General features: G+C 39.1%; 3 protein-coding genes across 4 annotated transcripts; 1 reads left to right on the top strand and 2 right to left on the bottom strand.

Moving 5' to 3' along the window:
* On the bottom strand, nucleotides 1-3078 carry LOC137730815 (nuclear pore complex protein NUP54). Its single transcript, XM_068469797.2, has 9 exons — nucleotides 2471-3078; nucleotides 2295-2348; nucleotides 1979-2038; nucleotides 1774-1884; nucleotides 1278-1343; nucleotides 1112-1198; nucleotides 649-750; nucleotides 406-555; nucleotides 1-322 (listed from the first exon to the last, which is right to left on the bottom strand). The coding sequence occupies exons 1-9, from the start codon at nucleotides 2921-2923 to the stop codon at nucleotides 206-208; spliced, it is 1200 nt and encodes a 399-aa protein (XP_068325898.2). The 5' UTR covers nucleotides 2924-3078; the 3' UTR covers nucleotides 1-205.
* Nucleotides 3079-3698: 620 nt separating this feature from the next.
* LOC137730816 (F-box/kelch-repeat protein At1g67480) lies at nucleotides 3699-7018 on the bottom strand. 2 transcript variants are annotated; one of them, XM_068469798.2, is made up of 4 exons: nucleotides 6831-7018; nucleotides 5730-5800; nucleotides 4784-5622; nucleotides 3699-4569 (listed from the first exon to the last, which is right to left on the bottom strand). In XM_068469798.2, the coding sequence occupies exons 3-4, from the start codon at nucleotides 5335-5337 to the stop codon at nucleotides 3939-3941; spliced, it is 1185 nt and encodes a 394-aa protein (XP_068325899.2). In that variant the 5' UTR covers nucleotides 5338-5622; nucleotides 5730-5800; nucleotides 6831-7018; the 3' UTR covers nucleotides 3699-3938. The 2 variants fall into 2 exon arrangements, with proteins under 2 accessions (XP_068325899.2, XP_068325900.2); XM_068469799.2 differs by lacking the exon at nucleotides 6831-7018 and adding an exon at nucleotides 6598-6745.
* A 5692-nt stretch (nucleotides 7019-12710) lies between these two features.
* LOC137731014 (small ribosomal subunit biogenesis GTPase RsgA 1, mitochondrial) lies at nucleotides 12711-15572 on the top strand. Its single transcript, XM_068470052.2, has 5 exons — nucleotides 12711-13528; nucleotides 14049-14270; nucleotides 14374-14568; nucleotides 14694-14887; nucleotides 15234-15572. The coding sequence occupies exons 1-5, from the start codon at nucleotides 12872-12874 to the stop codon at nucleotides 15421-15423; spliced, it is 1458 nt and encodes a 485-aa protein (XP_068326153.2). The 5' UTR covers nucleotides 12711-12871; the 3' UTR covers nucleotides 15424-15572.
* The last annotated feature ends 228 nt before the right edge of the window (nucleotides 15573-15800 follow it).

Raw genomic sequence — 15800 nt, forward strand, 5'->3', positions numbered from 1 at the left:
TTTGTAAAATAAGAGCTAATGTTCATTGCAAATGATGCTGCAAGTATAACACTGAATCTCATCTCTGGTGGTCAGCTGAATTGATTTGCATAGTTTAACTCGACCTCTGTTAATGATTCAGGGGTTGTTGATGCTCAATCAAACGCGAAAATTTAAATCAAAATATTACAATTAACAAACCAACAATTTGTTTCATTTTCCCGTCTTAGCTCCCGTTCTGTGTTGTTTCCATATCCTCAGCCATTATAATCTCCATATCCCTAATATCTCGCTTCAAAACATTGCCGAGTCTCGCAATAGCTTCCGTCTGCTGCTGTAACACCTGCTCCACATAAAAAGTACACTCATTTACCCAATTCTGATGTTATTATATAAAGGAAGTGTTTCAAACAAGTCTGCTCTTACCTCTTGCATAGCAGCAAGACTCTGTTCGTGTATTTTGGTTGATCCTGGAAGATAACCTAAACCACCGCCACCAATAGAATTCTCTTGGACACGGGATATGGTTAATAGGTTTTGTACCCTCCTAGAAAGTTCAGCTCCCGATCCTTTCAGCTGGAAATCCATCTGCTTGTTAGTATCTTCACCCAATGACACACAAAGAGTAGGATGCATATAAAAGGGATAAAGAGCATAATAATAACATACCTGTCTTGTAACTGCAGCTAACTTCTCGGCCAATTCTACTTCACCTTTCATTAAAGGCAGTCGGAAACCCTTTCCCTCTAGTGCCTCCAGTATTCTCATCACCTTTTGGAATAACAAATGAGAACAAAGATGTCAAAAACACTTGGCAAAATACAAAATGCATAAGCTACCTGCACAAACATGATTTAAACCCTCCAAGCAAACAACAGTCATAAATCCGGCCTTCTAGATGTTGGTTAAGCACTGTAAGTAACAGGGCCAGATTGCAATGACGGTATTTTATTCTAAGCCAACTTCAAAATCAACACGGTCAATAAAGGACAATGAGGTCTGAACCTTATTTTACTTCATCACTATGTGAAGCTTTTAGCTTAACGTAGGCTAGAAAATTACAAGGTACTGATGAAACCCATCTTACTCACTATTTACAGTTTTTTAAATATATTGGAGAAAGTGTACCCACCCTCAAAAGGCGCCTTTGAAGACCTTGTTCTTTTTGCCTCATTCTTTCGATCCAAGGAAGAGTGTCAGCTTGAAAATGCCTTTGAAGCTGCAAATGGCAAAAGACGTGAGACCCATTTTCAAATTATGTGGTAATAGTAGATGGACATTTGAACAATAAAAGGTACCATCTTGACATTGCTTTGGGTCATTTGCAATCTCTCAGCATCTGAAAGAAGGACTTCATCTTGGAGCTGCATCAATTCAGTTTGACAACATTAGACATTAGTAAATGATAACGAATTTCTCCAAATATATACGTCGGTGTCACCAACTGGTTCTTGCAATTTTTTTCTACTCAAACCCCATATTAGTTTAATACTTGCATAATAGCAGTGATCCAACGACAAACATGGGACAGCAACTCTGGTGGGTAACCAACAATTTTACAGAATGGTTTACCAAGTCTCAGTAACTGCCATCTCAGAACTCATAAATATCCCTGGACAATAACATCTTAATCCAAAATTGGCATTCACGAACACCAACCAGTGAATTTTAAGTTTTAGCAACAAAAAAACTCAAAATATTACTTAAATGTACTATTTCCAAGTAGCAACAACAGAAACAACACACAAAAATACTCTAAACAATATCTCTATGCTTCAAACTAACAACAATTACCTTCAGGCGTTGAGAGAGATCTTTAAAACCCTGAACAAGCTGAGGCCACAGGCGTTCCCTGTCAGTACTTTCCAGACCTTCAAGCTTCGCCATAGCCTCTGCCCACATTATCTGGCAATGCAAACTATTCTCCAAACTTAGCCAGAAAAAAAAGCCAGATAATCCCACTGGCACCTAGGAAATAAAAGGGGAACAATAAACTCACATCCGATACACCAGCAGGCTTCACCCTGAACTGCGGATCAGTTACGCTAAACAGCAAATGCTGCAAAAATCAAGACAGTCATTCATTTCTCACACGAATCTCCGAAACTAGGTTTCTCAAAAGCAGAGGAAAATAATAAATTACGGTTTTAAATCAAACATGAACTTAACCGATTCAGCACCTTCAAAATTCACAACCTTACTGCTATTTCCTCAGGAACCAAACATACAGGTACAGATATCATGGGCGTGAAGCCAATGCATTCGAAAATCTAAAAAAATTAATGCAAAAAAAAAAAAAAAAATTAGAAAAGAACCTTAAAAGCATATTTAGGGTTTCCAGGCTCGTCCTTGTAAGCATCAACAATTGCCTAGCAGAGAAAACCAAAATCCGTCAAATCAAAACGAAAAGTGAAAGCTGGGGGTTAGGTTACGGTTTTGGCACTGAATCATCAATAAAATAAAATTAAAAAAAAAAAAGGGAAATGCTTACTTGAATATCGCGATCGGCGAGAGAGAAAGGGAGAGGAGCGACAGGAGCCATCTGAGTCGTCAATTGAGAATTAGGGAAGGGCGTCGGCTGCTGCGGCGCAGAGAACGGAGCCTGAAACCCAAAGCCGCCAGCAGACTGAGGCTGCTGAAACGACGGCGTTTGCTGCTGTTGTTGTTGCTGCTGAGTTTGAGAAGAGAACGGAGTGTTGAATAAGGAGCCGCCGAAGCCACCGGCGGAAAATGCAGACGTCGACGGAGTTCCAAAGGCCGGGGTCGAAGGAGTAAAGAACGATGGCGTCGAAGATGGCGTCCCGAATGCCGGGGTCGACGACGGCGTCCCGAAAGCCGGGGTCGACGACGGCGTCCCGAAGGCTGGGGTTGACGACGGCGTCCCGAACGCTGGGGTTGACGAAGGCGTGCCGAAGGGGGACGACGAAGATTGAGCTCCGAACATTGTCGCCGCTGCGGCTGAAATCACTCGCTGTTGAATGTAGAGAGAGAGAGAGAGTGTGGTGTAGCTCCGCTGTTCGACGCTTTACCTGTGCCTGCTTTTGGTTTCTTTGTCCCCGCTTTTTCTCTGAGTCTTTTTCCCTCTCCTTCACATTAGTCAAACGATTTTGGGGATCTTTTTAATTTCAAATTTTTTAGGGCTCCTTTTTATTAAAAATTTTATTTTTGGGGGTTCTTTTTTATTAAAGATAATTTTTTGTTTAATGTTTTTTTCATATTTTTTTTAAAAGAACAATTGATGGTAAGACGCGGTTATTCACCCATTTCAGGCTATGAGAAATTTTACTCTACCCGTGCCACAGGTAAGCAGACTCATCAGTTCGAAACATCAAACCCGGGTCCTCTCACATTTTTTTGTTTATTGGAGCCGCAATCCGCGCTCTTACCACTGAGCCACCTGATGTGGTTAATTTTATGTTTAATGTTAGTTGAAGACAATTATGTAGCAATGAGAGATTAACCGATGTAGATTTGTAAAATCCAATTGAGGGGGACGTAGAAAACCTAGGTGCAACAATCCTTTCTTCTTTGGTTCTTTGGAGGAGGGTTGGTGCCTCGACGAAACTATTGACGAATAGCTAATCTCGCCTAATACTTTTCTACAAAAAAATTATTAAAAAAAAAATCTGATTCATTTGTAATCGAGTTATTGTAGTTGAACCGTACTTAGATCAAAATCGAAGTGTCAGATTAAAAATCTCAAGAAGATAAAAAAGAGATGCCACAGAGTGATCCGACAGGAATATAATCGAATGCAATGAAGTTAATACATGATCAAAGTAGACTCAACTCCGAGCAATGCACGAAGCTGAACCCAAGAGTCCTAATCCGGGCAACGGAACAAACAAATACAGTTACACTAGAGTGTCCTAAAATCCAGTCAATACAAGAAGTTCAACTGATTTTTAGAGTTTTACGAACGTCCTCTAACCTTTGCCTTTCGGGCACACCTTACAGTTTCACACCTTGATTGTAACACAGCACAAGCACGGACCAGACATCTTTACCTCAGAAGTCTGCCACTCTGATCCTGGTGTTGCATTTGGATCGTACAACAAAGTACGATAACCAGGCTCCTCCTCGAGCGACAACAACAAAAGTTTCTCGTCCAGTGTCCCAAATCGGAACTTAATGCTTGTGCTTCCTGTCAACGGAATCTGTACCATCTCCCAAGAATTGTCGTAGGGATTGTAAATCGAAAGTTTGCGCTGGTTCTTCCACTCCGAACAGAACAGCTTCTTTTCCAGCACAGCATGAGCAGTGACCATGACACAACCATTCTTCTTCATCTCACACCAGGTGTGACTCTCAGGGTCGTAGACATCAACAAACTTCGAATTACCAATGGTGAAGCTTGACCTTCCGCCCATAACATACAGCTTTCCTTCAAATCCACAGGCAAAGCAGCCATAGCGGGGGCGGCGAATACTGCTTATCAGGGTCCAAGTATCGGTGTCAGGATTGTACACCTCGGCACTGGATAGACTGCTGCCATCTATACCATATCCGCCAACTGCGTAAATCATACCACTTAGTTCCGCACAAGCAAAGTCATGTCGAGCAACATTCATGTTTGCCAATTTGCCCCACCTACAATTACGAACAAACGATAAGATTGGATTCTTATGAAGTTAAGCTTGTGCAGAGAACCACATTTAACATACAACATTCGTTAGAGTCTAATATGTCGGCGAAAGTAGCCATGGTGAGGGAAAATACGGGGCATTCTTATACATTTATGAAGGTTTTGAAGAAAGGAAATTAAAGGAAGAGACTGATCACTGAAAATGGACACAAAACAAACCTGTTGAGGCAAGTATCAAATTGGTAAACATCTTCTGATGCAACGGTGGTCTCGGTGATCATAGAATATCCACCAACGACAAGAAGCTTTCCATTGAGAACCACCACCCCAAATCCAGATCTCGTTGGACCAGGCATGGGAGGAAGAACATGGTGCTTATGTCCATGGCAATCTAAAACCTCCCAGTGGTTTTCCTTTCCTTTGGAATCGGTTGTCAACACATAGAGCCACTCCTCAAGCAACCCAGCTAATCGCCGCACAGTGATGAGTTCTTTGCTTTGAAGAAAATACCTCCATTTCTTACACACACCACCCATTGCAGGGAAGTCTGAACGAGGAACAAGCGCAAGGCAATATTTTGCTATGTCATCTGGCAATCCGGGCAGAATGGGGCTGTCAAAATCATCTACAACCAGAGAAGTCAAACCGCGAAAGCTTTCTTTACGAATTGGTGTATCTTGCTTGACTGAATTGGATAGGCCCGTATTTGGATCTTTGAACCTCTTCTTTTCACTCACAAAAGCCGGCATCTTGTAGATTGAGAAGCTATGCATGTCAAACGAGATGCAGGTAATATCCCCTATGATCGGTTAAGTATCTCCCAACAATGCGTATTCTTTTTTTTTTAAAGCAGACTTTTGATTAAAGGAATTCATGATATCCGTCACCTATAGGAATTTTACAAGACCAAGGCATAAAATATGTCGCAAAACGCACAACACAAGCAGTAAACGCAGGAAATTTTCTGTGTCGACAGGGTTCAAATTCCATAACAAAACTTCTGTTCCCAAAGTAGTTGCTCCTTAACTTCTTTCTTGCTCCACACATTGCCCAAGTACCTGCATATCGTGGAGCAAAATTAGCGGAATCTTGTTTCAAGAATAGGAACAAAACGATAAACAATTCATCTGCGGTCAAGGAGTAAGACAGGTCGAAGAAATCATACCAGTCAATGCTATATACTTGGCAGGTTTTAGCCCCCAGTAACTTCCATAACATGTCCAAGTGGATAATCACCTGAATGAATCACAAATGAGTCAGAAGATTCAGCTCGAATATTGCCATAACACAATTTTAGCACTTCAAACAACAAGGCAGTGATCGGTGATTCAGACAGCAACAACCGAAATTCAATAAAAAAAAAAAACTATACTCCGCATTCAATTCGCGTATATACTTTTAGGGGAAGTGTCTATATTTGTGACACTAACTTTGTAAAAACTTCAGAAACAAAGACATGAACACAAAAGATTGATACAAGCACCGGCGGCCTTCGTAGTCAAGGCCGGCAGCAGAACTAGTCCAGACGGGCCAAGGAAGAAACCTGCCTACCCACTTTGTTTAGCTAATCAGATTGAAAAAAATCTTAATTTTAGTACCAGATCTAATCATCCTTTCAGGATACAATAAAAATGGAGCTCAAGACAACCAGATCCAATCACAATTAGATAATGATGCGATCACGTAACGTAATATCTCGATCAAAACCAATGCAGAAAATCATCAACCCAAATCCCAAACCGACAAAGAAGATACAGCCTCGAAACGTTTGCAAATATACACAAATTTCAGCTCCTGAGAGCTAAAACTGCTCTAATATTATCATTCAAACTAGCAGGCAAAGTTTTAATTCTCCGACGTGATTGACACTCTCGATAACAGAAAATTTGAATGATATCTGAACACGTAAAAATACCAATATCTTGAACAAATCAGAATGAAATCCAAATATGTCGATTTGGGTTAGCTTAGCTAAGATGGGATTAGTGAAACATAATAATTATGCATAATTAAAGCATAAACTATATCCAGACCTGGCCGTAGCCAAATTGGCTAAACCAGTGTGCTCCCCTACTCAAGTTCAAATCTCCTCCCGTAATTTAGATTAGATTAGAATAACGCTCGAATTCAAAACAGCATAAACTTAATCAAAAAGAAAAAAAATGGAAGCTGAACCTGATTAGGAAATGTTGAAAACAAGAGCATATATATAAGCAAAAGCAGGAATGTAAATCTGAGATTAACAGAGAGGATTAATGAAGATTACCTAAAAAAGGAGATTATCCAGAAAAGTTTCACAGAATTTGGAGAGAGATTATAACGTGTGAAGGAGGAGGCTAAAATTAGAAACAATCAGAATGTTTGATGAGGTGCTTGAGAGAGCGGAACACGAGGAGTTTTATAGGACCCGAATTACATGGGAAGAGGATTAAACTGACGACAAAGCCCCCGACCACGTCAGAGTAAGGAACAGACGTATCGATATCCTCTCTCTCCAGATAAATTTTTAATTATAACGGAAACACGAGTAGTACATTACGTATTTTTTATGTAAGTGGTGGAAAATTTTATTTTTTAAGTTATTAACTTTTTAACACACATATCATACAATTTGTATAGTGACAAGTGATGTATCACGTCGTGTGCCAGTCATATTGAAAAATCTCCCCTCTCCCCATCCAAAACCGAAGGACAAGAGATTTGAGTTGTTAAAAAAAATGATTCAGATTCTTTATTGTGCGATATAAATAATAAGCATCGTATAATATAAAATAAACTGTTTGAATCTTTTAACTTCGTCAACTTTGAACATAAAAATTAGAAAACAAAAAAATCGATTCGAAACGGAAGATCTTAGTTTTGTTTACGAAATAATGGGAAAATAAAATTAACTTTTTATTTTTTATTTATCAAGTTATCTTTTTTGTTTTTATTTTGTTTGATTGTCAGAATGACAGGTGGGGATTGTCCAGCGTGTAATGACTCGGAGATTGATTTTTGTGTGAATGATCTGCGTGGAGCAGAAGTGAGGTTAACCAAATCAGAACTCCCGGTCAACGCACCTGGTCATCAAAACAAGTGATGAACGACTCAGAAGCACTTTTGGACGACCTAGGACTCAGAAGCACTTTTGGATTTATACGGGAAAAAGAAATAATGAGTACTATATATACATGTATAATACTGGTTTTTATGTATTTTCCTTTTTTTGTGAATTTATTTTCAGAAGATAAATGAGTTTGGACGGTTAAGTTGAAGAGGATAGATGGGGCATCGGGAAGTTCAATCCAACCTTGATGACAGTGTGGACTTCTGCAAAGTTGGATCGACTGGTTTTTGGATTCACAGCAAAAAATTACAAAATAAATAATAATATTATCATTTATGAGCACTGTAATTAGAGAAGAACAACCATGCAACTGGAATTTATGGTGTAAGTAAGTTTTCTTTGTGCACTTGAGATACTGGTGTTGAATCTTAGATTGCACTTATGTTATAGGTAAGTTTCTCTCGTGTACGTATCAAATGTTTTCGATGCAATCTGCTGTGTGCTGCCGAGATATAACTAGAAAACATTACATAAAACACTTAGTGGGCACAAAATAGACCCATTCCAAAAATTTAGAGAATCTTCGAAAGATGTTTACATGTATATTTTTCAAACTCTGAGTGATCCTAAGATCACCTTGACCTCAAAGTGCATCCACCACGGCATAGAACAGACGAAAAATTGTTACAATCGTGCAATAATATTGTTAGTTATATAAAACCACCACTAATAAAAATATTGTCAATTCAAAATCTCACTCTCATTAACAAAAAAACAAAAAAAAATAAAAGATATATGGTAGAGAACACATTACTCTCAAGATATTTTTCGTTGCTCGGGTGAAAACAAGAGATTCTAAAAATATCTGGTAGCTATTGCAATGCGAGTCATGCTCCAAGTACATGAATGCGATCACAAAATGCCACAAGCATATCAATTCATCCCATGTTTTCTTCCAGTCCAAAATTTTGAGGAGGGCACGTGCCCCCTGTTCTTTCATTGGCTTCACACTTCCTTTTTTTCAAAATAAGGGCTAATTGTGGGGCTTGTATCACATCGAATTTCAATAATCTGAATCGTGTAATTTTTAAGATCCACCTCATAGATAATTCTCACAAAATATTAGTCAAATTAGAAATATTTGAGACATCTAATTTATTTCAAGAAAACTAATGAATGTTATGTTCTAAGAAACATTAAGATTTCATCATCATAATTAAATGGACAAATGTTTGGGATTAAATTGAATTTTTGAAAGCATGATTTATGAATCGAGACTTACAAAATAGACAGTTCGGATCGTTGAAGTTCGTACGAAGTGAGTTCCACAATTAATTCCTATCTATATGTGTGTGTGTGTGTGGATGGTGTCTAAGAGGAATTTATAGAAGATTGTTGATTTATAAGCATCTAGGTTGAAAATGGACCAAGAGATTCTCAGTGTCTAAGGCTGCTATCAACTCTCCGGAGCCAGAAGAAAATGTGTGGTCTTATCCATTAAACGGTCAATTTCAACATAATCTAACATTCCTTCAAATTACGCCACTTGGTAGGTTAATACTTCAACAATAATTCCCCCCAATTTTTGTGATGCTCATGCAAAGGGGGGTGAAAATCGACATCTTCACAGTGATTTTTGAACTGTTTACTTTTCTGTTTGTTCCTCTTTTTCCTTTATAAATTGACACGACGTGAATTTCTATCATTTGAGAAAATTTGCATAAAACGATTATCTTGTCAAACGTTGTTAACAATTCACATATTATACTATAATTAAATGATATAATACTCTCTTAAACAACTTATAGCAACACAATTGATATATCATAAACTTAAAATATTCTTACGCTAAAAGTAAAACAACATGACCATGTAAGAATCACATGAAAAATACTCCCTGGGATCGACGTAATTTATGTTTGGATTTGTGGTGTTCTGTTGCGGTGGGATAAAATCGTTGTGTACTGCCGTTGTGTGGGTGTGGTTGGATAGGTCGACTGACAGGCAAATATGGGTCGAAGTCGACGGCGGATTGGCCATTGGATGGGTGTGGTGGGCACACGTTGAAGGGGTCGGTGAAGTGAACGGATGGGGGTAGCTTGGCCTTCCCGTAATGGGCAGAGCAGGTGGTCACATTCCTATATGATTTTGGCTACCACATCATCATTAGATTATAATCCGATATAAAAATCACGCATTAGTTAGTATTCCAATATAATTAAGCTCCTTGATTGTTCGAAGAAAGCATTAAAAAAATTATTTGGTAGGTAATTGTGATTTAGTTCAGAATCTCATGCAACACGTCAGTATGGTTATCATCTGGTGGTTGTGGTTATGTCTACCTAAATGGCCAATGATCCTTGCGTGCAGGCCTCTAGGGGTTGGTTTTTTTTTTTTGGTTGGTTTTGTTTTTGGTGTTTGTCTCAATTAAGATTTTGCTTTGCAAACGGGATGTTTATCTCTCATGCATGAAAATCAAGATACGTAATTGCGAGGTAACTATAAGGAAAATACAATCGAAAATAGCGAAGACTTTTCTCCTAAAGGTCAATCCAATTGTGCAACAAAACAAATGAATTTTACCTAATTAGATATTTTTAACAAAACCAAACATCTGATCCATCCTTAAGTTGAAATCAGTTTGGGAAAACCAAGAGAATATGTTTTGCTATTTTTTTGCAAATTTACAACCGACATCCCTAGTGTCCATCAAATAAACAACCAACATTTTTGACCTAAATTGCTTTTAGGCTTTTATCAAATTGTAGCAAGTTGACTGCGAAAAGCATTGTTAATAAACATGGTGGTGTTCTGAGCAAGAAGGATAATGTTAAGGAGGCTAAAATTTTAAACTAAGTTGGCAAATCAAATAATGTGTCACTAATAAGAAATAAACACGTTAATCATTACTTAAATAATAATCCAATAATTGACATCCACATCATTTGATTTACAAATTAAGTTTAAAAAATTTATTTTCCCTAACATTACCTGACCGAGAATAAAGAAAGTAGTATCCTCTTGTTTATCCGACATTCCGAAACGCTTTAGAGATATCATTACACGTACACTACTTACTATAAAAGTTGGGTAGGCAGAATTTGTATCTTTAATAAACATGGTGATGTTCTGTAGGAGGATTTGAATTAGTCATAAAATTGGTTTAGTGATTATCTTTGTGTTTGGACATGTAAGCGGGAAATCTACAGATACTCTGATTAAAAATTGAGATATGAATAAAGACTTAGGGCAAAAGAAGTAGAGGAGGACTTAGGAAACTTGGAAAGAAACTTTAAGAAAAGACACGAAGTACTTGGAGTTAACAGAAGACTTAACGCAAAACCAAGCGCAGTGACGTTATAGAATTCATAGAGCCGATTCCACTTAATAAAATAAGACGTTGCTGCTGTAGATTATCTTTGAGTTTCATGTTTGTCATGAAACGTAAGTTGTTGCTGTATTGCATAGAAGAAGGGATAAGAATTTGTAAGTGTATGAAATGAGGTTATGTTCGTCATCCTATCCGGGATAATATAATACCATTGACTCCCATAGATTTGCCAAACACCATGAGATAATGACCAAATCACAAGCTCTTATTATATGTAACTCACCTACAAATTTGACGTTTGCAAAAATTTTGACTAAAATGATCTCTTTTGTCACGTGTTTTGTGAAATTAAGAGTCATTTAATAACTCTTTCGTTTTTAATTTTTTACTTCTGATGTTAGTACAAAGGAGGAACATATATGAGAGTAACGAAGAATTGAGAATAACCAACAACTGAGAATAAAAAAGGGAGGTAGTGGGTGGGATAGAAAAAATAAATAAATAAAGGAGAGAATAACAAAACGACAATAGTGATTTCTATTTGTCTGTAATTCGATGCACGTTCTTTTTATATTTCTTCTACCGTCATTCCTTCACCATTCTTTATTCCTCCTTTTGCCCGTGCACGTTCTCCTCTATCTAAAATAGATTCGATGAAATGGTTATCTTATCCATGGGTGGCATCGTATAGGTGGTGAGACGAAGAAAAACAAAATAGTTATAAAAAAAGTACCCTCTTTTAGGTGTTGACTTCGTTGCCAATTTTAGGGCATTTTCAATGGTCACCACTAACTTTGAAGTCTCATTGAGAGACTTTAATGTAATATTCGAGTCCTTAAAGGAATGTTGTCTGCAATGAGAGGTTTTGATGGTAAAATTCTTAAATAGAGGGACTAAAATAGTAAAAAATCATTGTTCATCTCGTTGTAGTATTGTGGTCGTTGATGAAAATCAAAAAGCTATCTCTACTGTTGGTTTCCCAATGGTTAAAAAAAAAACAAGTTGTAGAAATCTTTCACGTGGGTTGGTTCAAAAAACAATAAACAATTAGAAAAAAAACCCAGAATGAAGCTATGTTGTGCAGCATTCAAACATTCGTGGGTTTGGTTCCCACTCAAAATCAACAGGCAGACCCACCTTTTAAGTCTTAAGCAATCCTCATATTTGAGAATTTCTTTGAGATATCTCGCAAGTTCTCTATATATTAGAATACTTTGAGGACTTCTATTCCGACTCGTTGAAAACCTTTTATACTTATATTTAAGAACTCCACGATTATACGATCTCTATTGGAGACGCTTTTGGTCATGGTTCATGAGTTACCATACTCTACATTATGCGATAACCTTTAGCTTGTCACATAAAAGTCTTGTCAATTTTGATTAACGGGGCAGTGGTTGTAGACTCGAAGTCATGATTAACGCACCAATAAACTCACAACAAAGTTACATTACAATCTTACATTAACTTTTTATCATTATAAGTAAATGTAAATATCGTTCTCGTATTCGTGTGAGCCGAATCAGTGACTCTAAGAAACAAAGAGAGGAGTACACTAAACCAAAAGGAAAACTACGTGTTCCAAGACCCAAAGAAAGGCTACATTACATTTTATGAGGCCTAACTTTGGGCTAAATCGGGCTAAATCAAGTTATAAAGTCTACTGCACAAAATTGGGCCTAAATCCAGTGTTGGTCCAAACCATGAATTCTCTATACGACGTCGTTTTGTAATACCCATGAAGTCTCGACCCAGCTGAGAAATGCAGAATGCCTGTGCACTGTGCAGTGCTCACTCCAATCTGCTGATAACAGAAATGAAGAATCTCTATAACCATAATCCCCTTTTCAACTGAACCAAATTCCCAAACAGTTTATTCGCAACCAAACCAAATTAATCTCTGTATCCAAGCACCGCCACAATCTCCATGCCAATTTCCTCCATGTCCATCCTGCGCCACCGCACCATCATCCCCACCACCGCTGCTCTCCCAACCGTCGCCAAACTCATCCGCCAAATCTCAACCCTCCGGTGCGCCACGGTCGCTGTAGCCAAACAGCACCAGAACCCTAACGTCTCCAGGAAATCCCAGCCCCCGAACAAGAAGCTCCTCAGAGCCAAACACACCTTCAAGGACTACTCCTCCCTCGCCCCGGTCCTGTCTCCCCAGGACAAGCCGCCTCTCTCCGAGTCCCAAACCGTCGGCACCGTCGCCGCCGCCCAGGCCAACTTCATGCGCGTCATCGTGGAGCCTCCCAGAAGCATCGAAGAGAGCAAAGTGGAGCTGCTGTGCGTCGTGAAGGCGGTGCTGAAGAAAATTAAGAGGAGAGTGCTGGTTGGGGACAAGGTGCTGGTAGGTTCGATTGATTGGGTGGACCGCCGGGGAATGATCGAGAATGTATACCAACGGAGCTCCGAGATTCTTGACCCTCCGGTTGCGAATGTTGACCATCTGCTCGTGCTCTTCTCCATGGAGCAGCCCAAGCTCGAGCCGTTCGCGCTCACCAGGTTCCTGATCGAGGCCGAGTCCACGGGAATTCCGCTCACACTCGGTCTCAACAAGTCTGAGCTGGTTGACGAAGAGGTTTGATCGGATTCTTTATTAATTTTAATTTTGGTGCTTAGTTTGCTGCTTAGTTCTAATTATTGTTAATCTCTTGTGTTACGTGAGTAAACTTAGTTTTCCGGATGAGAATTGGCCTCTGAGAAAAAGTAGAACAATCCAATGCAGCATCAAAATGTTTCTGAATTTTTGATCCGGTGCTCTGTGTTTTTCATGTAATAGTTCAACGATGCATCAAACTGGTTCTGAAATTTTGATCCTGTTGAAGACTCGTTCGAATCTAATCTGTCATCATACAGTAGCGCGCAACAGCGCCTACAATTAGTTATTGAGCTCGATCATATTTCTCCTTGTAATCTATTGTTATCCTGCATAGTAAAATCACCTGTGGAACCGAATTGGAACGCGAATTGGGATGAATTGTTCTGACATGCTAAATGTGGTTTACTTTTATGGATGCAATATAATTTGTCCGTCTTCTGTATACTCTGTTTTGGTAGTATTGATTCTTAAGTGTACTAACCTTCGATGAAATTTTCAGGCAAAGGTTGCATGGAAGTCTAGGCTACATAAGTGGGGCTACAACCCGGTTTTCTGCAGTGTTGAATCTAACCATGGCCTTGATTCTCTTGCATTCATATTGAGAGATCAGACAAGTGTTATTGTGGGTCCAAGTGGCGTCGGAAAGTCTAGTCTGATTAATGCTTTGAGGAGCAACCACCATGCTTCCGATGATGCAGAAGGGGAAAATTTGTTTCATCCGGTGGGTTTCATCACTCCCTTCATTCATTCTTTCTTTCGTTTCGATCATTTTGTTCGTGTGAGTTTGGTGCTCATATATCCGTTGTTTCCTGTACTTATTTCAGATTTTAGGCAGCAAATGGTATGGGGATCAGCTTGTTGGACAGGTTTCAACAAGAAGTGGCAGAGGGAAGCACACTACTCGCAATGTCTCGTTGCTTCCTTTGTCTACCGGGGGTTATCTTGCCGACACTCCTGGCTTCAACCAGCCTAGTTTACTAAAAGTCACAAAGCAATCTCTAGCACAAACATTTCCAGAGGTTTGTGTACTTTTTATTTTATGCCCTTCACTTGACTCATGTCCATTAAGTTCGTTTCCCTCACATTGTTGGCACATGTTAACTTTTGTTACTTTCTACTGCTACTTTCGCTTTTATCCTATCAGATCAGGAAGATGCTCAGTGACGGTGAGCCTGCTAAATGCTCATTCAATGATTGCCTGCATCTTGGTGAACCGGGGTGCGTCGTTAGTGCTGACTGGGAAAGATATCCGTACTATTTCCAACTTCTTGATGAGATCCGAATCAGAGAGGAATTTCAGTTAAGGACGTATGGAACTAAAAAGGAGGGTGATGTCAGGTATGCTTGTGTTATATATATCAGGGTATTAACCTTGATTATGCATGCTTTTCGACTAAATACTTCAACTTCTGTGGTTTAAGTACTTGAATGCTGATAATCCGCACCACCATGGTTGTTACGGTGAAAAAGAAATCATATGCTCCACCGAAACATAGTGGTATGAAAGCAGCTAGTATTTCACCGTCTCTATGGCTTGAATCGTTTGACTATTCATAATTTTCTGCCGGTTTAACTTTGCCCTGGCATTCATCGTTGTGCTTATGCAGACTTAATTAGTATCTGCACAAATGTCGTATGTTTTGTTTGTCCTGCTAATGAGCCTGAATGGACAAATTGTTTGCAGGTACAAGGCAGGAGATAAGGGCGTTCAACAAGCTGAACCACGGTTGGAGCTGAAGAAGCACAGGAGAGTATCTCGCAAGAGTACGAACCAATCTTTACTCGATGAATTAGACGAGCTGGATGACGACGACAGCTCACTAGATGAGGAAAATGATGCCTTTCTGAGGGCAATGAGGGATGAAAACCAATAGAAAGCTCACTCATTTTGTACGTTGTAAATAGTTAAAGTTTGAGCCGTGATGTTGTAACAGTGTTTAGACTGACCTCAGCCGTACAGAACAGCGTGAGTGTAATCAGATTGCTAGATTCTTTTGTAGTGAAATGCAAGCAACGTTTATAATTGGCAACCGATTCAATCTCAGAGATCTTTACACTCTCAATAGATAGGGATTGCTTGTGGGTGCAACAAGTCAACAACATCAACAACAAATCCTACCAAGTGGGGTCGGCCGTGCGAATCCTAGACGCTCGGTTTTACCTAAAACACTATCAAAAGCAAATTGAAGGGTTTCCTATTTACGAATCCGAAACCAAACCTATTAAAACAAGATCGCACAAAACACAATGC

This window comes from Pyrus communis, chromosome 16 (genome assembly GCF_041283825.1).
Source record: "Pyrus communis isolate YQ-2024b chromosome 16, ASM4128382v1, whole genome shotgun sequence".
Classification (NCBI taxonomy): domain Eukaryota; kingdom Viridiplantae; phylum Streptophyta; class Magnoliopsida; order Rosales; family Rosaceae; genus Pyrus; species Pyrus communis.